The sequence below is a fragment of the Silene latifolia genome, chromosome 7 (assembly GCF_048544455.1).
Source record: "Silene latifolia isolate original U9 population chromosome 7, ASM4854445v1, whole genome shotgun sequence".
NCBI lineage: Eukaryota > Viridiplantae > Streptophyta > Magnoliopsida > Caryophyllales > Caryophyllaceae > Silene > Silene latifolia.
Genome location: NC_133532.1, coordinates 631,582 through 655,595, shown reverse-complemented (window position 1 = coordinate 655,595; position 24,014 = coordinate 631,582). Strand labels below are relative to the sequence as shown.

The 24,014-nt window shown below is 36.9% G+C and overlaps 1 protein-coding gene across 1 annotated transcript; it reads left to right on the top strand.

The window, feature by feature from the left end:
* Positions 1-19,594: 19,594 nt before the first annotated feature.
* On the top strand, positions 19,595-23,121 carry LOC141593143 (uncharacterized). The gene is made up of 6 exons (XM_074414096.1): positions 19,595-19,678; positions 20,258-20,870; positions 21,003-21,082; positions 21,128-22,102; positions 22,274-22,388; positions 22,535-23,121. Exons 1-6 carry the CDS (start codon positions 19,595-19,597, stop codon positions 23,119-23,121), a joined length of 2,454 nt encoding a protein of 817 aa, XP_074270197.1.
* The last annotated feature ends 893 nt before the right edge of the window (positions 23,122-24,014 follow it).

Below are 24,014 nucleotides of genomic sequence, written 5' to 3'. Positions count from 1 at the left end.
CCAAGTCTCCTTCATCGGAATGAAATGCGCGACCTTAGTCAAAGGGTCAACCACGACCCAAATGACATTCATTCCTTTTGGTGACCTCCGCAAAACACATGACGAAATCCATCGAAATTAAATTCCATTTTCATGTGGGAATCCTCAAAGGTTTCAGTAGACCACCAGGTCTCTGGTGTTCAAACTTGACCTTCTGACAGATCAGGAAACGGCTCCCAAACTCGTCGATCTCTTTCTTCATATTCGGCCACCAAAATCGTAACTTCAGATCCTTGTACATCTTATCACCACCAGGATGAACCGAATAGGGAGTACTATATGCGTCCTTGAGAATCTTACATTTTATAACCTCACATCTTGGTACACACTAACGACCTTGGAATCGCAGACCATTATCAGGTCCAATGTCGAAGCCCTTGGCGCGACCTTCGCTTACAGCGACTCGAACTCCTTTTAGGAACCCATCCTCTCTATGCTTAAATCAAATCTCATAGAGGATCTCGGGTTCACATCTATCACACTCAAATCCAAAGTACGAGGAAGAACTACCTCAAGGCTCATCTTCTGGAACTCTCGACTCAAGTCGTGAGGTAACACCATCACAAATTTCATAGCATGACACACCTTACAACTCAAAGCATCTACAACCATGTTTGCCTTGCCCTCATGATATTGCTACTCAACCTTATAGTCACTAAGCAGCTCCAACTAATGTCTCTGCCTCATGTTAAGATCTCTTTGAGTAAAGAAATACTTCAAGCTCTTATGATCCGTATAAATGTTGCCAGAGACTCCATACAAGTAGTGTCACCACAGCTTAAGTGCAAACACACAGCTGCCAACTCAAGATCATGAGTCGTGTAGTTCATCTAAGGAACTTTAAACTGACGGGAAGCATAAGCCAAAACCCTACCGTTCAACATCAAGACACAACCCAAACCAGACTTTGATGCATCGCAGTAGACATCGAACTCGACGCCCTCTTCTGATAAAGTCAACACAGGAGTAGTAGTCAACCTCTTCTTCAACTCTTGGAAAGCAGCTTCACAAGCCTCAGTCCAAATGAACTTGGATTCCTTATTCATTAACTGAGTAATAAGCCTCGCGATCTTAGAGAAATCAAGCACAAAACGACGATAGTAACCAACAAGACCAAGGAAACTGCGAATCTTGTTCACATTCTTCGAATTCTCCCACTCGACCACAGCTCGAATCTTCGACGGATCAGCCATAACTCCAACGCAGAGTCTCTAAAATAACATGAAGATGACTCTCGTGCTCATCCTAATCTCTCGAGTAAATCAGCATGTCGTCTATGAACACTACGACACACGAAAAGCAGTCTTAGAAATGTCCTCTTTCCTAATAAAAATCTGATGGTAACCAGACCTCAGATCGATCTTAGAAAACACGATAGCGCCATGGAGCTGATCAAACAAATCCTCGATCCTCGGCAAAGAATAGTTATTCTTGATAATAAATTTATTCAGCTCACATTAATCACACAACTGCAAACTACCATCCTTCTTCTTGACGAACAAAACTGGAGCACCCAACGGTGAAGCACTCGATCGAATAAAACCCATATCGATCATCTCCTCAATTTGCTTCTTAAGTTCATGTAACTCAGCTGGTGCCATACGATAAGGAGCTTTTGAAATGTGACCAGTACTAGGCAACAAGTCAATTGAGAACTCTAGATCTCGCTCAGGAGGAATACCAGGTAGATCATCAGGAAAGAAATCAGGAAACTCCTTATGTAATACCCGCTTTATTAGGGACCCGTTGACCGACGCTTGACCTCGTAGGACTTTTGGTAGGGGATAAAGAGGGAGTTAGATTGTATTTGAGATTGTGAACTCGACCTAGTAAGGGTGACTTGGCAGATTGTCGGTGGCACTCAACTGAGTGCAGTGTACATGGTCGAGTACATTCATTACTCGACCGAGTGGCCCAACGTCAACACGTTATAATGTTACGCGGTTGATGCGACTCAAATCCTTTCATATATTTTCCTAAAACCTAAAATTAGAACCTCTCTCTATCTCTCTTTCTCTCTCTCTCCCCATATTATCAACCCTAAATCCTCCATCTAGAAGTTCATCATCATGGGAGCTGGATATGCCAGTTGGGACGTGTAATACCTGGATATTTTAGGACCCTCAAAGGAACCCCGGGATACGTGAGAGGACCCTTGGGTTTGATGAGTCTACTCGGGCATGAAGTATAACTATAAAGTGGACCGAGTATAACCTATACTAGACTTAGTGGAGTTGTTATAATGTCCGCCTATAGAAGGGTCGTCTTAAAACTGTCATAACTTGAGATCTATATATGGTATTGATGTGATTCTAATTGGAGATGATAGCTAGTTCTCTTAAGATTCCAATGGTAGGTCACACGCCCAAAATGACAAAGAAACGAATGAGATATGACTATTTTACGAAAAATGGTCATTGTTGAGAACTGTGTTGCACTCGACCGAGTGAGGTCACTCGATCGAGTTGACTCGGTACTTGATCATGTAAGTGACACTCAACCGAGTGAGTGAAATTCGATCGAGTGGACTCGTCACTCGATTGAGTGCCGCCGCGTCAAAATACGGAATATGGAAATCTTAAACTATTATCCTCATTCATTATATGTTCTTCCTTCTCACTCTATATCCTCTCCCTTCTCTCTAAAACCCTCACAAACACACTTATATGGGATTCAAGCTTGCTCTAGGGAATTGTTCATCCTTTTCCTTCCTCCTCTTACCTTGTAAGTTAAGATCTACCCTTCTTTAATTAGTTTAATCCTTAACATTTGAGGGTTTTATCTTGGGTAATTAAATAAAAATTAATATGTGTAATAAGGTAATTAATTGATAATAATAAGGGGTTTTTAGTGTATAGTAGTGTAGGATGTATTTGTGATAGTATTACATGGTTTATATAGGAATAAGACGATCTTGTGAGACAGAATCATATGGGATTCGAGTTGCTTGTGAAGAATGCTAAAAGGAAGGTTAATCCTACTCGGTTTTAATAATGTGTGTGTATATTTATATGTCTTTTTCATCATTTGCATATTATGATTCGGATTGTATCATGCGATAATGTTTAAGGACCTTGGTGAGTCCCTTAAGTTGTTGGATTTGCATTATATCATGTGTTTTGTTTGACATTCATGATGTATGAGAAAAGTCAAATTGTTATGAGTTATGCATATTCATTATAAAATGGTCGCATATTGGCATATTGTGATACATTTAGTGATATATGTGATGGTTGGTAATTGTTGGTGGTGATTCTTGTTGTTGAGGAGACGTAAGACGGTTGGGAGACTGACATCCGCTTGAGTCGCCTCTTGGAGCTTCCGACTGCAAGAGGGATGTGCACATTAATGGCTTGAGTTCGTAGGGACTCGTGTGGGTGAGACACGACGTCTGGCAGGGGATCCGGTTAGCTTCCGGACACGGTACTTCTGTGCGTGTCCTGGTACCTTTGTGGTGAGGTGTGGTGTCGTAGGCGTATCCCTGACACTGGTGGTTATGGGTATGTCTGGGCATGTCCCGGTACCGACATGGTGATTGTATAATTGTATCTCATTCATATCATTGGCATGTTGCATATCTACTTATGTTGTGTCTTATATTAAATTATTGAAAATGACGTGTTGTGTGTCTGTGTAATTGTCACCTATTTCCGGGATGGCCTGTGTCGATCCATATGATATTTCTGATCATATGGGGAGCAGGTTGAGTCGGTGTCACGTGGGAGACGGGACGAGCTTGGACTTGGAACCGAGTGTCATTTTATTAGAAGAGTATAGTAGTCGTGAGTGGTATCATTTATTTCATTTATTCATTTATGGTTATGGAATCTCCTAAATACTTTATTTATATTAATTGTTTCTTAATTGCAACTCCGATTTCACCGCCTCAGGAAACCGAGATGGTAAAATCTCCCAATTATCTTGGCCGGGTAAGAAGGGGTGTTACAGAACGTGACCCAATCGTAGGTCAATTGAGTTAGGTAAGTCGTCGCCATCACCTGCGGTTTTGGTTATGTTTGTAGTTAGTCGTAACACTACTAAGCTAACTCGCAATAGTGACAGGAAATCTGACGGAAAAATAGAGCCGTCATATGACACGGGAAACTGACGGTTTTCTGATGAAAATTCCATCGGGAAGGTGTTCCTAACAGAAAATCCGTCACAACCCGTCAGATATAGATGGCGCGTTGAATGATGGCTTTGGCGCCATAATGGGTAACGGATTTCTGACGGAAATTCTGTCAGTAGTAAGAAATTATGACGGAAAATCCGTCAGTACTTTGTATTTCTGGGCGGAAATTCCGTCAGTCATGCCCACATACAGATGCCACTCTAACAATTATTGAGTGTAAACTCCTGACAGATATTCCGTCCGAATTTCCAAAGTATTGAAGAAAATTCCGCCAGGACTATTTGAAAGCACGGGATCCTGACGGTATTTCCGTCAGGAGTTTTTTCGGACAAATCAACACACGCAAAATCCCCTGACACCTCTATACTCATTTTTACCCCAAATCAATTAATTTTCCAAACCCTAACCCAAATCCGCCTTCACCACCACCACTACGACTGCCGCCGCCGCGCTCGCCTCCCCTACCGTCGTTGTTTCAGGTAATCCCACCTCCTACTCTCCTTTCCTTCATGGTTTTTTTGTTTGTTTTTTAATTTTTTTTTGTTTTAGCCGCCCCGCCGCCCCTTTGCCGCACCACCTTAATTCTCCTTCTTCCTTTTAATTCTTTGTTTCTTAATTAGGTAATTTATTAATCTTTTTTATTTAATTTTTATTTAATTAGGTTAATTGCCTTAGGATAGAAGCCTTTGTTGAATTGATGTTGAAATTATTATTGGTATTCGTGCATGTTGCCTTAGGATAGAAGCCATTGTTTAATTGTTGAAATTTGTTAAATTTTGTGAAATGTTAATGTTTTTAAAAATTAGACTTAATGTTAATTAGATTAGCAATGTAAAATGAAAAATTAGACTTAATGTTACTTAGTTTTTGTTAATTGACATTATTAGGATAGTAGTAATTGTTGTATGTATGTTTTGTTTTTAGTATTATAAAAATTATTGTTCATATATTGACCTAGTACCCGTTTAAAAATTGCTCAATAAGAGTAATTTTTGAAGAGTCCCCGTTTTGGGACTCTCTTTGTACGTTTCAAGTCCCTTAGGTAGTAAACATGTACTTGTGATTTGTTAATGACGAAAGTGTTCGGTGACAATCCTTAATGTTCTCTAATGCATATGTGGAGTAATTATTTATTCTACAATGTGTATTTGGAGAATATAGGGGAATTGCTGCCGAATTTTTTCCTCATTAATAAATCACAAGTGCGTGTTTGCTGGTGACTTGAAACGTACATCGTTAGGTTTAGGTTTGAGTGATAAGGAATTAAGGATCCAATTGAAAGAAATAAATGTTACTTGTTGACAATAACTATATATTGGTCATAATGTTTATTGTGCGTTATTCTTGATTGTGATTGTTGTTAAGTTATTGTTTTTTTTAATGACACACGCACACACACATATAACTTGAAATTTAGATACATAATAATATTAAAAGATTAGAATGACAGTGGATGTATGAAAGATTAGACCAAAAAAAGAAACACAAGATTGAATTTGCAGAGGGGGTGAAAGAGTTTATAAATTCACGGAACAAAGTAGTGAGTATATGAAATTTGGTGAAATGAGGTGTCCGTGTAAGAAATTCAATAACGCAGGTTTTAAAAGAAAACGAGATCTTCAAATTCATCTTTGGTCGAATGGTTTCGCCGATAATTACTATGCATGGACATATCACGGTGAGAAGTTGTCTAGCCGAACAAATACAAGTATTGTAGCTAGTGAGAATCCTTACTGTGAGTTGGTGGAAAATGCATTGCGTGATAAAATTGATCAAATATTGGAGGATCGACACAATCCCGATGACCTTAGCGATGGAGAAGTGTGTTATGCGTTAGACCATATAGTTATATGTCCTATTAAGTTTTGATAATGACAAAGTATGTTGTGTCTATATATTTGGTACTTGTAATGGTTTTTTGTATGCTACAAGAACATTGAACAAAGCTTGTTGGTTATATCAAGACAAAGACAAGTACAAGTTTTGAAGCTCAAGATAAAGAGCTTTTATTCAAGATACAAGATGCCCAACTACTGAAGATCTCTAGAAAGATTAGATAGTATAAGTCGTCATTTGGTAATGATATCTTTAGATGTGATTGTTCTGATGTAAAGTTTTAGCTATTTCATCTATAACATTACTAAACCAAATATAAGGTTATAGCTCATTCCACTAAAGTATTTATTTTGATTATATCTTATACTTATCTTGGATGAATAATTTACTCCTATCCTATTGATCAGTAATACAACCTATGAGTTGTCATGCTATCTAGGGTTTATGTAAGTTATTCACGTTAATCCCTAAAACAAACCGCCTAGGGTTTCGTGAAAGAGGACGACTACCTTGGTCATGATCCTCTTCTCGTTTTCCTTCTTGTGCAAGTTAGTGTTTAACATATCTTATTTGATAATAGTTTGTTAAAGATTCCATATCTCTTTCATTATCTAAATAAGATATCTTTTCCATAAAAATATAGAATATATCTTGATTTAAATATTAGATAAATATTTTATATATTCTTTATTATTTACCAAGATATTATTTCCTCAAAGATAACATAAATCTTAGAGAAGTATTCTTTTCTTCTCATACACGAAATACACGGCCCTAGAGTTTTGATTTTCCAAACCCTAGTTTCCGTCTTCTATAAATACTACTTTCACTCTTTTAATTAGGTTTAAGACTTTTCACGCAAAATCATTTTACGAGCATATCACGCAAATAGAGTAAAATTATTTTTAATTGCAAACGCTTTTATAAAGTTTCTTACTTTATTTTTAATTTTGAAAAGTCGAGTTCTTCATTTGTCAATTACATTTATTATTATGGTTATTGGATTATAGTGCTTAGAATTGTTTCTTATACGTTCAATTGTGTGAACATCAAAAGAACAATCAAACACTTTCTTATTAACGTAAGATAGATAGATCGAGTATTTAACGGTACTCAATTGAGTTACAACTAGAGCTAGTTGTACGAGTGGGTTGATAATTTTGTAATCCGTAGAAAGGTACTAAAATTATTAATCGAGAATAGTGGACGTAGGTGTCGACTTGTGAAACTGAACTACTTCAAAAATCCGTGTGTCCTTTGCATCTGTTTCATTTGTTTCGTTTTGCTTTTCATTTCACATACAATCGAGTTAGTTGAATTTAATAAATAAATTCATACTAATTGCTACATACACGTTTCATATGGACATAATCGAAAAAGTGGGCATATTTACTTCTCCTCAATTCACCCCCCCTCACCCTCTTGAGCATTTCGGATTGATAGGCTCTTCAATTGGTATCAGAGCCTCGTGCTCTTGATTGTCTAACCGCAAAGAGGCTAATCCGTCTACTCCTTTTATTTTAAATTCCACTGTCTTACACGTGTGAAATGGATTCCATATATCTTAAGTGTCCCGTCTTTGATGGGAAGAATTATGGACTTTGGAAAAACATGATGACACACTATATAAAAGGACATGATTGGGAGTGCTGGAGGATCATACAAAATGGACCAAATAAAATTTTGGTTGGATCTTCTGAAGGCACCACCTATGAGAAAAAGGAAGAAGACTATGTGGAGGCTGATTACAATAAGGCTGAGAAAAACTCGAAAGCTATAAGCCTGATGCAAAACGGCCTGACGTTAAATGAATTCGATCATTTTTCTTCTTGTACCTCGGCCAAGGAAATATGGGATGGTCTTGAATTAGCTTATGAGGGAACGACAATTGTTAAGAAATATCGTACTGACTTGCTGATTCAAAAATATGAGCTCTTTACAATGGAGCCAAACGAATCTCTTGGTAGCATGTCTGCACGATTTTCAAGTATTATAAATGAATTGATCTACCATTGTAGGAAGTTTGAATCCGAGGACATTGCTAGAAAAGTCCTTAGGAGTCTAACCTAAAAATGGCGTCCTAAGGTCACAACAATGGAGGAATCAAGAGATCTTACTTCGTTGTCTTATCAGGAGCTTATAGGAGGTCTCATGGCTCATGAGATCGTCCTAGATAATGACGATGCCAAACCAAGTAAAAATAAGATCATGGCTCTCCAAGCATCATCAAGTGAAAAGGTTGAATCTGACATTGAAGATGAGACGGTCTTGTTTGCTAGACGTTTCAAAATGAAACTCTTCAGAAACAAGCAAACAAAGTCGTCCTATAACAATAATACATCCTCCAATAAGAAAGCAACTGAGTCAAAAATATAGTTCATTAATAGAGGATGCTTCAAGTGTGGAGAGTCTGGTCATATGATCAAAGACTTTCCCACATGGGAGAAAATCAAGGATAAGACTAAGCGTGAAAAGACCAAAAATGAATTTAAACAAGTCATGATGGCATGGTGTTGGGGAGATCTCGACACAGAAGATGACGAGGGGTCTGAAGATGAAGAAGTTGTTAATCTATGCATTAACAACGTTAGTCTTGACTTAATTTTTGACAGTGACGATGAAAGCACAAGTTCAAGTACATAATATTATCTTCTAGGAGAATTTTACTCAGACAATGAAGAAGAAAAGGTAAGTTATCTTGAACTTAAGAAACAAGTTAAGAAACTGTCCAAGAAAGCGCTGATTGAATACTTCAAGAAAACTCTTTATAATTGTCATGAACAAGATTTGGAATTGAAAGATTTGAAAGAAAAAATTCTAGATATTGCTGAGGAGAATCACCTTCTAAAGACTAAAGCCACGAAGCTTAAATCTAGAGTTACAGCTAATATAGCTACAACTTCAGATTCGACAAATGCTGAGAAAATGGCTCTTGAGTCTAACGTTATAGCCAATGAAGTTATAACCTCAGAACTAAAACTCAACATTAAGCATCTCCAAGCCAAGGTTATAGCTAATGAAGCTGTAACCTAAGAATTGAGAAAAGTCAAAGAGCTTCTAAAATCTGAGGCTATAGCTAGAGAAGCTACAATTTCAGATCAAAAGAAGGAAATTGATTCTTTAAACCAGCAATTAAAAGAATCTAAAGCCTTGCTATTTGATACTAAGAAATTACATTCTGAGATGGTACGGGTTCTTAATAAAAGTTTCCAGGATTTTCGTGAAATTATATAGAGAATAACTCCTCTAAAGATGTGGAACTAGATCATTCCAAATGCCTAAAAGAAATCCAATCTTTAAAGGAATTGCTCTTATATGCCAGAATGGTTCATGATAAGTGGGAAGGAAGCACGAAAGTCCTAAATTTTCTAACTAAGCAATTAGACAATAATATGAAAATGGGTTTTGGACATGAGTGCTATGGTCGTAGAGACCACTCTAAATGCAAATCAACTCATTCCGAGCGAGATTTCAGGAAGATAAAATATGTTAATTTACCTGAATACTTGATTTGCAATTACTGTGGTCATACGGAACATATTCAAGACAACTGTGTTAAATGCGTGCAAGATTGACGCAAAGGCATACAATTTTTTAAAGCATCTAACATAGTAGTTGAAGAAAATTATATTCTCACGAATGAACCAAACTTGAATGAAGAAAGAAATAATAACTTCCATTGGTTCTATGATATGAGTTTTGATTACAAGAAAAAGAGCAATGAACCTAAACAACCACAAAAGCCTAAAGAGTCGTATAAGACTAAGGCTCCCCTAAAACAACCTGAAAAGCAACCACGTGAAATACCTAGAGCTCACACTAAGATTAGGACACCTTCAAGACAAACCCATTCGTCTATCAAACGAAAAACCATTAGACAAGTTTGGGTTAGAAAAGATTTAATCTTTAGGCTGACTAACATTAAAGGACCCAACCTTGCTTGGGTACCTAAAAACTGTATCTAATCTCTTTGTAGGTTGTGGATGGTACCTTGATAGTGGTTATTCAAGGCATATGACTGGAGATATAAACCTGTTTCTTTCTCTTGAACCCTTTGATGGAGGTAAGGTTACCTTTGGAGATAACAAGAAAGGTAAGGTTGTTGGCATTGGTAAGGTCGGTATTTCCACTTTTCATGCCATTAGTGATGTCTATATTGTTAGAGGACTCAAGCATAATCTACTTAGTATTTCTCAATTATGCGACAAGGGAAATAAAGTTGTTTTTCATTCAGATACTTGTCGTATAATAATTGAATGAACAAGTAGTGTTATTCTTGAAGGTCATCGTAAAATGAATGTCTACATGATTGATTTGAATGCAATTCCTACTAACTCGTTTTCATGCATGAAAGCTACTTTAGAAGATCCGTGTTTATGGCATAAAATGTTTTCTCACATTAGCTCGACAATACTGAATAAACTCAAGAAATAGGATTTGGTTATGGGGTTGCCATCAATCAAATTTGACCAAGAGAAGCTATGTGACTCGTGTTCTCGTTGTAAACATGTGATATCGTCATTCAAACCTAAGAGAGTGGTAAGCACGAAAGAACTACTGGAACTAGTACATATGGATCTGTGTGGCCCAATGAAAGTAAGAAGTAGAGGCGGATCCAAGTTTGTTTTTGTTATAGTTGATGACTATTCAAGGTATGTTTGGCCTCTCTTTCTAAATTCAAAAGATGAAACTTTTGATGAGTTTGTAGTTCTAATAAAGCTTGCCCAAAATAAGTAAAAGTCAAAATTAGTTTCTATACGTACCGATCATGGCACCGAATTTGATAACTATGCCTTCATAGAATTCTATAGGAAAAATAGTGTAGGGACATAATTTTTCTACACCACGAACTCTACAGCAAAATGGTGTTTTTATATGTATGAATAGAAAACTAGAGGATGTGGTACGCACTAGGCTATTGTGTAGTGGTCTACCTCATAATTTTTGGGCTGAAGCTATTAGTACTGTATGCTATGTTCACAATCGAGCTTTGATTAGACCTATCATTAAGAAGACTCCTTATGAGCTTCTTAGAGGACGGAAACCTAACATATCTCAGCTACATTGCTTCGGGAGTAAATGCTTCGTCCATAACAATGGCAAAAACCGTTTAAACAAATTTTATCCCAGAAGTGACGAAGATATTTTCGTTGGATACTCTAATCATAGTAAATCATATAAAGTTTTTAATAAAATAACTTTATGCATCGAGGAAAGTGTTGATGTTATTTTTGATGAGAATAATATGTTTGATAAGGCTGATCAGGTTGCGGAAGAAGATATGAACGAACCAAATTTTCGTCTATCTAGAGATGATCCTCCAGAGTTGGATGAAGAAGATAAAGAAATTGAAGGTACTAATGATGAACGTGGAATTCCTTCAAATGACAAGGGAAAGAGAGCTGATATTATAGTTGATGATAAAATAACCTCCTCTCAAAACAAGAACTTGGAAACTGAAGTTATAATTGATGAAGCTATAACTTCAAATCCAAACCAAAGAATAGAATCAAGAGTTATACCTGATTCTACTATAACCCCAGGATTGAACTCAGGGGGAACAATTCTTGGATCCCAATAATTTGAAGAAGGTGAGCCCAGTTCAAATGAGATTGATGTGCCTTCAGTCTCTAAGAAATGGAGATATAAAGATTCTCATCCCATGGAGCACATTCTTGGAAATTTAAGGAAAGGTGTTCAAATTCGTAGAGGATTGAACAAATTTTTCTCCTTCTACTCTTTTCTCTCCGCCATTAAACCTACCAATATCAAAGAAGCCCTAGTTGAACCAGATTGGATCGTTTCCATGCAAGAGGAATTGCAACAATTCGAAAGGAATAAAGTGTGGCACTTGGTTCCTAGACCTAAAGATAGATATGTTATTGGCACCAGATAGGTGTTCAGAAACAAACTGGATGACACGGGAGTTATTATGCGAAACAAAGTTAGATTGGTTGTACGAGGATACAATCAAAAAGAAGGGATTGATTATGACGAGACCTTCGCTCCCATTGCTCGTCTTGAAGCTATTAGATTATTAATAGCTTTTGCAGCTTAGAAAGGAATGAAATTATTTCAAATGGACGTTAAGACTGCATTTCTTAACGGTTATTTAAATAAAGAAGTTTTTGTAGAGCAACCCTCAGGATTTCTGGATAGCAAGTTTCAAAACCACGTTTATAAATTAGATAAAGCTTATATGGTTTGAAACAAGCTCCCAAGGGTTGGTACGACAGATTGTCTAAATTTCTACTTGAAAGCAATTTTAAGAGAGGATCTGTTGACAAGATCATGTTCCTAAAATCCAAGGATTCAGATTTACTAGTTGTACAAATTTACATTGATGATATCATTTTTGGTTCAACTAATAATAGATTGTGTGAGTATTTTTCAGATTTGATGACCTTAGAATTTGAAATGAGCATGATGTGAGAACTCAAATTCATCCTAGGACTTTAAATTCAACAAACTAGTGAAGGGATTATGGTCCACCAGCAAAAATACATCAAGGAACTAACCAGGAAATTTGGAATGGAAAATTCTCATTCTATGTCCACTCCTATGGTCACAGATAAGAAATTAACATTAGACGAAGATGGTAAGTCTGTCGATGAAACAACTTACTGAGGTATGATTGGTTTACTTCTATATTTAACTTCTAGTCGCCTTGACATTATGTTAAGTGTATGCGTTTTTGCTCGATTTCAATTGTGCCCTAAAGAATCGCATATGATAGCAGTTAAGAGAATCTTGAGGTATTTAGTTGGCACATCCAAATTATATTTGTGGTATCCTCTTGAGTGTAATTTCGATCTCATAGGGTATTCAAATGCAGATTATGCAGGTTGTTTACTTGATAGAAAAATTAATTCCGGCATCGCTACGTTTGTTGGACCATGCATCATAACGTGGGGTTCTAAGAAACAAAATTCAGTCGCCTTATCTACAGTTGAAGCTGAATATATTGCTGCTACCTTGGTATGTTCTCAATTACTTTGGTTAAAGCAGCAATTATCTGACTATGGTGTGAATGTTGGTTGTGTACCTATTCTATGTAATAATACGAGTGCTATAATTATATCCAAAAATCCCGTACAGCACTCACGTACTAAACATATTGATATTAGGCACCACTTTCTTAGAGACCAAGTAGAAAAAGGCAATATAAGACTTGAGTTTTGTAGTACGGAAAAACAATGGGTATATATTTTGACAAAAGCATTGGCTAGAGAACATTTTGAGAATTTGCAGTTGGAAGTTGGTTTAATTGGTGGCACCTAAACTTGTCATAAATATTTCTTATCTCTATGATTGACTAGATTTGGACGAGATTATATGACTGTGTCCGTATATTCCGCTGCGGGATTATAATCGCTAAATATTCTATTATATTACTAGAATATTCCGTCTACGTGTTGTTTATATTTTATGTCGATGTACAAACCAAATTCCGTCTTCACAAAATATCTTGGCCGAAAATTTCCGAAATTAATTATCACATATACATACCTATTTTCGGTTATTTTCATATTACTTACCATGTCATACACTACATATCTTTTCATATCTCTACCATATTTTATCTAAGATTTTGCATTAAATTATATTATGTGAAATTGAAAATCAAATCCTTAGACTTACCCTTGTCAACCATCCAATCTTTACAAAATACACTCCAACCATAATTCTACCACCTACTTTCCTAATCTTACCAAGAGTCAAACACCTTTTTGACTATAAAAACTCTCCTTCCTCACGTCACTCATCATCACCATCATCTCCTCTCTTCTTTTTCGAAAATTGCAAAACCCAAAATCCCAAACACTCAAACTCACCTCACCATGACACCATCATAAAAACCTCAAATCACCCCTACCACTCGTTCAATAACCAAATCAACCAAAGCCACTACCAGTACCTTACCTCCTTCAACCCAACTGAAACCAAAATATTCCCTTGCAACCCAAACACATGTCGAGTCTAGTGTTGGAGGTAAAAGGAGGAAGTTAAACAAAGGGAAAAAGAAGGTGAATGCTGGAGATGAAGAAGTGGTGGTGGATGGTGGTGTTGTAGTCCGAGAAGGTGTTCGGAGGATAATGTTTTGAGAGTATATGCCGCATGCAACGGATTTAGGCTTAAATAAACTCAGTCTTACAAAAGATGAAAGACGACCGATTGATCAAGTACTTCAATATGACATTCATGGAGCTCGAAATTAACCAAGTGAATGGTATGAAAAAATTGAACCTTTTCAATTTTTCTCGAATTTCCTTACATTACAAAGATGGAAAACGATTTGTGAGTTCTCGGTTCCGGTTTATCCTATTGAAATCGCCCAGTTCTATATATCCTTTGAAGTGTCAAAGGAAGTTATGCATGCGGCGGTGAATGGAAAAGGAGTCGACATCTCTATTGCCGATTTTTGTTCCCTGTTTTCCTTTCCTGATGATAGACCCGAAATCAATCCGAGTCAAGAATGGGGTGATATCACGAATGAAGTTAAGATGGTGATTAAGCGATCTTTTGATAAAGATCCAACTTGTAATAGTCAGGTGTTGACCACATCTTTTTCGCCAAAGGTAAAGTTTTTCATCAATTTTCTACGGAGTACCATACTTCCTAGACGTGGTGACCGTGATAAAATATCAAGTTATGAGATAGTTACCATTTACTCTTGGTTGGAGGGACGGAAGGTGAGTTTTTCTTTACTTGTCTTTCATCGGATTATTCAAACTAGTGTCCTTGCTTGCAAGGACAAGGGATCCACAACTATCGATTTGCCTTAACGCATGTAGATATCTCGTCTTTTTTAGGTCAAGAAAGTTGACGATGTTGCAAGTTATGGAGTTATGACTCGGGATACAATGGAAGATAAATTTTTACAATTGATGAAATTGGGCGTGATAGAACTGGAGTTGGTATTTGTTTCAAAAGGAGTTATTGAGGACAAACCGTCCGATGTTTTGGCGTCTATGGATAAAAAATTGGAGGAATTATGGTTGGTATCAATGAGAAAATGGAGGCGCAAACAAGGTTGTTCATGGATGTTGTTGCTCGATCAGGGGAGGCAAAATAGAGTGATGCCTCTGTTGGTATTGATTCAATTATTGCTGCAATTACGGGATTAGAGGAGTGGGTTGAGCTAATGAGGAGGGATTTGGACTTGGTTGTTCACGATGTGGTCTGTCATACGACCTCTATAGCAAATTTGGTAAGCCAAAGAGCGGTGATTATGATGGCGGGTCGAAGGATGAGAGAGGAGATGAGTCTTATCTTCAAAGCTACGAAGGCTCTCTCGCTCAAACTGCTAAACTTTGATACATGTTTGACAACCCAAGCTACCCATGTTCGTTCTTGCCTTTACTGTCTTGAGTCCCTTGAATTCCGCACTAGACCCGGCTATGTCAACCCTCATACTGTTAATCATCCTCGCCATTAAGCTCTTACCTGTTTTTCGGTTGCCTTTTTCTTTGCTTTTCTTAACAATAATACTCTATCATTCGGCTAATTAAGCTTAACTACTCTAATGTCAATTCGGCCCATTTTGGCATTGTTTACATTCGGCCCATCGGCATTAATCGTTTGGTTTGTTAGTTAAGATATATTATCGTAAACCTTGTTAGATGTTACTTTCTCGTTTTATGATATATGTTTGCTTTTATTTTCTTTCCTCTGTTTATATTATTATGGTTATTTTATATCTTGTTCTCGTCTTTTCGATGATGTCAAGAGGGGGAAGAAATGACCTTGATTTATAGTATTTGCGACCTTGATTTATAGTTTTTGCCTAAGCTTGCTCCTTGTCAAGACCTTTAGTCTCTTAAGGTCCTTAAACGCTATACGTTTGAATATATTTGTCTTGCCTTGCATTTGACCCTTCTACAATATGATGGTATTACATTGAGGGGGAACCTACTTTTGACATAAATCATGGGAGGCTTGTCATCATCAAAAAGGGGGAATTTGTTGGACCATATAGTTATATGTCCTATTAAATTTTTATAATGACAAAGTATGTTGTGTCTATATATTTGGTACTTGTAAAGGTTTGTTGTATGCTACAAGAACATTGAACAAAGCTTATTGGTTATATGAAGACAAAGACAAGTACAAGTTTTGAAGCTCAAAATGAAGAGCTTTTATTCAAGATACAAGATGAACAACTACTGAAGATCTCCAGGAAATTTAGATAGTATAGGTCGTCATTTGGTAATGGTATCTTTAGATGTGATTATTGTGAAGTAAAGTTATAACTATTTCATCTATAACTTTAATAAACCAAATCTAAGGTTATAGCTCATTTCACAATAACTTTGGATGACTTATGAAGAACTTTGTTTTTAAAGCTTAAAATATTTCGAAATGTTTTTATAAACTAAAGTATTTATTTTGATTATATCCTATACTTATCTTGGATGAATAATTTACTTCTATACTATTGATCAGTAATGCAACCTATGAGTTATCATTATATCTAGGGTTTATGTAACTTATTCATGTTACACCCTAAAATAAACCGGCTAGGGTTTCGTGCTGCGTAGAGTATCGTGAAAAACGGCGGTTACCTTGGTTATGATCCTCCTCTCGTTTTCCTTCTTGTGCAAGTTTGGGCTTAGCATATCTTATTTTATAATAGTTTGTTAAAGATTTCATATCTCTTTCATTATCTAAATAAGATATCTTTTTCATAAAATAAAGAATATATCTTGATTTAAATATTAAAGAAAGATTTTATATCTTCTATATTACTTACCAAGATATTATTTCATTAAAGATAAGATAAATCTTAGAGAATAATTCTTTTCTTCTCATACACGAAATACACGACCCTAGGGTTTTGATTTTTTAAACCCTAGTTTCGGTCTTCAATAAATACTACTTTGACTCTTTTAATTAGGTTTAAGACTTTTCACGCAAAATCATTTTACGAGCATATCATGTAAATAGAGTAAAATTATTTTTAATTGAAAAAGCTTTTAAAACGTCTCTTTCTTTATTTACAATTTTGAAAAGTCGAGTTCTTCCTTTGTCAATTACATTTGTTGATATCGTTATTGGATTATAGTGCTTAGAATTGTTTCTTATACGTTCAATTGTGTGAACATCAAAAGAACAATCAAACACTTTCTTGTTAACGTAAGATAGATAGATCGAGTATTTAACGGTACTAAATTGAGTTACAACTAGAGTTAGTTGTACGAGTGGGTTGATAATTTTATAATCCGTAGAAAGGTACTAAAATTATTAATCGAGAATAGTGGACGTAGGTTTCGACTTGTGAAACTGAACCACTTCAAAAATCCGTGTGTCCTTTGCATCTCTTTCGTTTCTTTCATTTTGCTTTTCATTTCACATACAATTGAGTTAGTTGAATTTAATCAATAAATTCATACTAATTGCTACATACACTTTTCATACGGACATAATCAAAAAAGTGGGCATATTTACTTATACTCAATTCACCCCCCCCCTCTTGAGTATTTTGGATCGATAGACTCTTCATTATGAAACCCCAAACCTCCAAGTTTCTTCCTTCTGTAAATTGCTAGATCAAGCCGAACAACCAGTGTATGAGGGAAGTAATATGAGTTTGTTGCAAGCGGTTCCTAGGTTGGTAGCACTCAAATGTGTGAACAACATATCTCTTAGATGCGCTAATGATTTTGTGTCGTTCGTTGGTGACCTTATTCCAAAGGATAATCAAATGATGCGCAATTTTAATGAGATTAAGAATGTTCTCAAGTGAATCCAACAACCCCATGAGAATATCGATGCATGTCCTACTGGATGCATGTTTTTCTGAGAGGAAAATGCTAATCTTGAGGAATGTACAAAGTTCATGCATCTCGGTATAAAGGTATAAAGATTTTAAGTGGCAGGTGAATCCTTGCAAACCAGTAACTTATTTCCCGCTTGCGCCAAGGTTGCAATGACAATATGCAACCAAGCACATAGCAGGTGAGATGAGTTGGCACTACAAAAACTCCCGATTAAGAGAAAAGGGGACAATGGCACATCAAAGTGATGGAGAAGCGTGGAAACATTTCGATAGAGAGCATCCAAAATTTTTAAGTGAGCCTCGCAATGTTCGGCTAGGTTTGTGTACAGATGGATTTCAACCTTTTGGGCAATTCGGGAAGAAATACTCATGTTGGCCCGTCATTGTCACTCCGTACAACTTACTTCCTTTGTTATGTATGAAGAGACAATTTCTATTCTTATCTCTGCTCGTTCCTGGTCCTAACAACCCTAAGTCAGATTTAGTTGTCTACCTCTAACCGTTGATCAAAGAGTTGAAAGATCTATTGGAAACCGGCGTGTACACTTATGATGTCTCTAAGAAACAGAATTTTCAATTAAAGGCTGCATTAATGTAGACGATCAACAATCAATTCATTAATCCAAAAAACAACAAAGATCAAAATCTGAATAACAGTTATGAGAGAGAAAGTTAGTGAGAGAAAGCTCTAAAATTCTGCAAAATTGATTGCTCCTGATTAACACAATGGCGAGATCACGAAAATCAACTAATAATAATACGAAAAAACCTAAAAAAAACAGAATGGCAAACAAATATTAGTAGAACAAGAATTTCTAGAGGGCAGTGATGAAGATATTCAATTGAATAAGAAGCAGGCGGCGAGATGTCTTCTTCCTTATGATCGTGACCTTGACCTGGATGAACCGGTGGCAGTAGAGGTGTCTCAGGAAAAGGATGGATCGTGTACGGAGGTGTTATCCAGAAAAATTAAGAAAACAATCCAAAAAACGGCGGAAGCTGCTAACCCTAAGGTATTACTTCAACTTTCTGAAGAGGATGTTGCTTCTGAAATTAACTACTGGAAATCATCTGTTTTCTGCTACATCCTTGGAGAAAATCCCCCATGGAATGTAATTGAAGGGTTTATTAAACGAGTTTGGTCTAAATTTGATATTGATAAGGTGTCTTTCATGCCAAATAGAATTTTCCTGGTGACATTTATAATCTCTGATCAATTAATGTTTGATAACAAGTCGGTGGTTGTTAATGAATGGAAGCAGGTCTCTGAGTTAGTATAACATGATTTAGAATATGTTCCTATTTGGGTTAAACTGTCTGGGCTAGAATTGAAATTTTGGGGTCAGAATACTTTGAAGAAAATCAGTGGCCTAATTGGGACGTATGTTCGTTGTGATGATGCTACTCAACAGAAAACTCTGCTTAATTTTGCTAAGGTTTTGGTTAAAGTCAAACCTGATCAGACCTATCCTGATGGCATTGAGTTTTTGGATGAGAAGGGAAAAGTTCAGAAGATTAAAGTTGAATATGATTGGTTGCCAATCCATTGTACAAGTTGTAAAGGGATGGGGCATTTGGCGGGTAATTGTAGGAAGCCTACTTCTAAAGCTAATCCTACAAAACCTAAAAGGGTTAAACTAGTGTGGAGACCAGCTGCCAGACCTCAGGCTCCAGCTCGTGCTCCTGCGGCTGCTTAAGCTCCTGCACCTGCTCCTACTCCATCTCCTCATCCACCAACTGGTCATCTTGTGGTACTGACAGAGAGTACTCCTTCAGTTCCTTTTACTCCGGCCAGACTATTAAAAAGAATGAATACACAGAATTACAGTAAAGACACTGGCCCAAGTAAAGCCTCTTTTATGGATACTTTCAGTGCTGCAGTTCAGAGATCAGTAGATGGCTAAGAGAGGGATTAATAGTAAGAAAGTTTTGGTTGCAAGAATTGTTGAGGGAGGCTCCACTTCAAGAGTTGGTAATGTATAACTTTGGTTTCTGGAACATTAGAGGACTAAATAGCCTTAATAAACAAAAGGAAATAAAATGGTTTTTGCATGCTAATAAAAATTGGGCTATTTGGTTTAGTAGAAACTAGGGTTAAGAGTAATAATTGGCTTAAAGTAAGGAATAATTTGTGCTCTAGTTGGGCCGTATGCACTAATAATAGTTTACAGAAAAGTGGCAGAGTGTGGTTATTATGGGATCCTAATTGCTTTGATGTTAATGTTGTTGATATCACAAGCCAAACCATTCACTCTTATGTTCAGAGCAAGATTACTGGTAGGAAGTTCTGGTTTACAGTTGTGTATGGTTTTAATCAGAGCTCTAGAAGATAGAGTCTTTGGAATAAGTTGAAGGAGTATGAAGGATTATGTAATAAGGCTTGGGCTGTGGGGGGTGATTTTAATAATATCTTGAACTATCATGAGAGGATTGGGTCTGATGTTACCTCTACTGAAATTGCTCCCTTCCAGGATTGTGTTAACTGGTGCCATTTGCAAGATATACCTGCTATTGGCTCTTTTTTCACTTGGAATAACAAAGAAGGAGTGGAATCTAGAGTCTATAGTAGAATAGACAGGATGTTGGTCAATGGTGACTGGATCTCTTGCTATCCTGAGGCTTTTGCCAATTTCTTGCCTGAGGGACTTTATGACCACTGTCCTTGCATTGTTCAGTTTGATGCCTTGACCAGAAGGAATAGAGCACCTTTCAAATACTACAATATATGGTCCTTGAGTTCAGAGTTTGAGGGGATTGTTAGAGAGGCTTGGACAGAGCACATTCATGAAGCTAAAATGTTTCAAGTGGTATCTAAACTCAAGATGCTGAAGATGAGGCTTAGAATTCTTAATAAGAGAGATTTTAGTGATATTGAGAATAATTGCTCCATTACATGTATGGCCCTGACTGATGTGAATAAGAAGCTTAGGGTTAAGCCTATAGATCCTGAGCTTATTGCAATTGAGATGGAGATTGCCAAGGATTATGCACAATTGCAAAAAGCCAAACATATGTTCCTATTGCAGAAATCTAAAACTGAATGGGCTACTGAAGGAGATGATAATACTTCATATTTTCATGCCAGTATAAGAAATAGAAGAAGTAGGAATAAATTTATTCAAGTGGATGATATGTATGGATAGTGTCAAACTGAGGGGTAAGGTATCAATGCTGCCTTTATTGAGTATTTTACTAACATCTTGGGGACTAGTAAAGATGTTCTTGATGTCCATGTTCCTACTGTGAGGAGAGGGAAGGTGGTAACTGATGCTATGCATTCCATCCTGCATAAACAAGTAACTGCTGATGAAGTTAAGATGGCTTTGTTCTCCATTCCATAGACCAAGGCACCTGGCCCTGACGGATACACTAGCCAATTTTTTAAAGATAGTTGGGATGTCATAGGTGGTGGAATTACTGATGCAGTCCTGGATTTATTTCAGAATGGAAGGATGCTTAAACAGTTGAATAATACTCTTTTGACTTTAATTGCTAAAGTTGATAGACCTACCTCTGTTACTCAATTTCGTCCCATTACTTACTGTAAAACTTTATATAAGTGTATAGCCAAAATCCTGAGTACTAGGTTGGGTGAAGTTCTTCCTATGATTATTAGTCCTAATCAGAGTGCCTTTATCAAAGGGTGTGACATTGATGAAAATATCATGATTTGTCAGGATTTGGTTAGATTATATGGTAGGAAAGCTTGCTCTCCAAGGGTGATGATTAAAGTTGACCTTCAGAAAGCTTATGATAGCATTGAATGGCTGTTCTTAAAGCAAATGCTTAAGGCATTGTGTTTCCCTGCTAGGTTTGTTCAACTGATTATGGAATGTGTGTGTACCCCTTCCTTTTCCTTGGCTCTTAATGGGGATTTCTTTGGATTCTTTAAGGCTAAAAGAGGGATTCGTCAGGGGGATCCACTTTCTCCACTTTTATTCATTGTCTGTATGGAGTACTTGAGTAGGGTGCTTTTTGTGGTTCAGGAAATGGAAGGTTTTAAATTTCATCCTTTGTGTAAACCTTTGAAATTGTCTCATTTGTATTTTGCTGATGAATTACCCCTTTTCCGTAAAGGAGAGAAGGATGTGGTGATCATGTTTCTTAGGGCATTTGAAACTTTTTCAAGAGCGTCTGGTTTATGTATGAACCAAAGCAAATCTAGCCTCTACAGCAATGGAGTCTCTAATGAAGTTGTGTCTGAAATTGTACACTTGACATGTATGCTGGAGGGTCATCTCCCCTTCAGATATTTGAGTGTTCCAATTGCTTCTAAGAGACTCTCTGCACTGGAATGTGCTAAGCTTGTTGATAAGGTGAGTGAGAGGATAAGAGTTATTAGGACGAGGAAGCTGACTTAAGCAGGCAGACTGGTCCTTATCAAGTCAGTGTTGAGTACCTTGCACTGTTACTGGGCAAGAATATTCATTCTTCCTGCTAGAATCCTTAACAAAGTGGAAGCTTTATGTAGAAGCTTTTTATGGCAGGGGAAGGAATCTGCTAATTCTCCTCCCCTGATTGCCTGGTCTACCTGCTGTAAAAGTAAAAAGGAGGGAGGATTGGGAGTAATTGATTTAAGGAGATGGAATAGGGCAGCTCTGGGTAAGTAAATTTGGTGGATTAGTCACAAAAAGGACCATTTGTGGGTTAAATGGGTTCATTCCATTTACATCAAAAATTCAGAGTGGATGTCTTATCAACCTAAACCTTACTCTAGCTGGTCCTGGTGCAAAATATGTGGTGTCAAGGACATTTTAAAAGATTTCATGGGCAGTGGTGGCTGAAGGAAGGCAAATCTTATTCCATTCAGCAAGGTTATCAATGGATGGGAGTTCCTGATGATTCAAAAGTATGGGCTAAATTTGTATGGAACAATCTGAGTTTGCCAAAGCATTGTTTCATTGGATGGTTAGTTTCTAATGAGAGGCTTCTCATAAAGGATAGGCTTCAGCATTTCCATCTAACCTCTGATTCTGTTTGCCATTTATGTGGAATGGAGGATGAAGACCATAGACACTTGTTCTTCAGATGTGTGTTCAGTAACAGATGTGTGCAGGTTTTATCTTTCAGATTGGACGTCTCTATTCCTACTACTAATGTAATTCAGTGGTGGCTCAAGCTGAGAATTCGAAGTTTGTTTAAGAAGAAGCTCATAGCAGCTTTGATTCAAGGTCTAGCTTACAAAATTTGGGAAGCAAGGAACCGTTGTAGATTTGAGTCTGTTGTTAGTAGGCCTAAAGTCATAGTTACACAGCTAAGAGAGGAGGTGTATAACAGGATAGTTCATTTATGTAAGGCAACTGATAGAGAACGTATTAGGCAATGGCTAAGATAGCTTTTTGCTTAATTTAGTAGTTGATGTAATCTGGACGGTTTTATTGGTTTTAATTGGTCGTGTTCCCTCGCGGGGTTTAGTTTTCAGTACTTGTCGTTAGGAGCACCTAGACCAAAACACAATTTATAACTTCACCAACAACTCTACAATTAGTAAAGAGGCAAGTAAAGGTCGGATCCCAAGGGACGGGAATTGAGATGAGATTTCTATTGCAACTAGTGGTGTCTAAGGGTGTCACAATTGGGGTTTGAAGTAGAAGATCACTAAACTAAATAGCAATGAAAGTAAACAAGCAAGATGAATAAAAAGGGGTGTAAACAATTGATAAAAGGAACTAGGGTAGCATGGGGTCATAGGGGATTCATGGGAATTGATCATACAAACATATTCTCAAGTTATAAGCAAGCAATTATTGTTGTGATGGACCGAGCTAGTTTATATCTTACAATCCTAGGAAAGTTTGGGTCTCGTAGCCGAATCGATTAGATTGTACAACACCTACAAGTCGACTTAATCTTCCCTACTCAACAAAATGCATGGTCTAATGAGACTCGAGTTGGTTTTTGTCTTACAAGTCTCATTGAAAAGATAGGTGATGGGTAAAAAAATGTAAGGATTCATAGGCTCACATTTCATCAAACATAACATGTGCATAAGTTGAGATCACAACAAGCAAGCGAATAAACTATGAAAGCATATTAATTTAAGCATGAATCATTCCCCATGTTGGTTTCCCCTAATTACCCATTAACCCTAGCTAAGGAAACTACTCACTCATTATCATGTTGAACATGCTAGCAAGGTTGTCAATCATACCAACAAAGTGAAACATGATGAATAAATGAAAGTGATTAACAATAATTAAAAAGGGATTAAGAGAATTATACCTACTA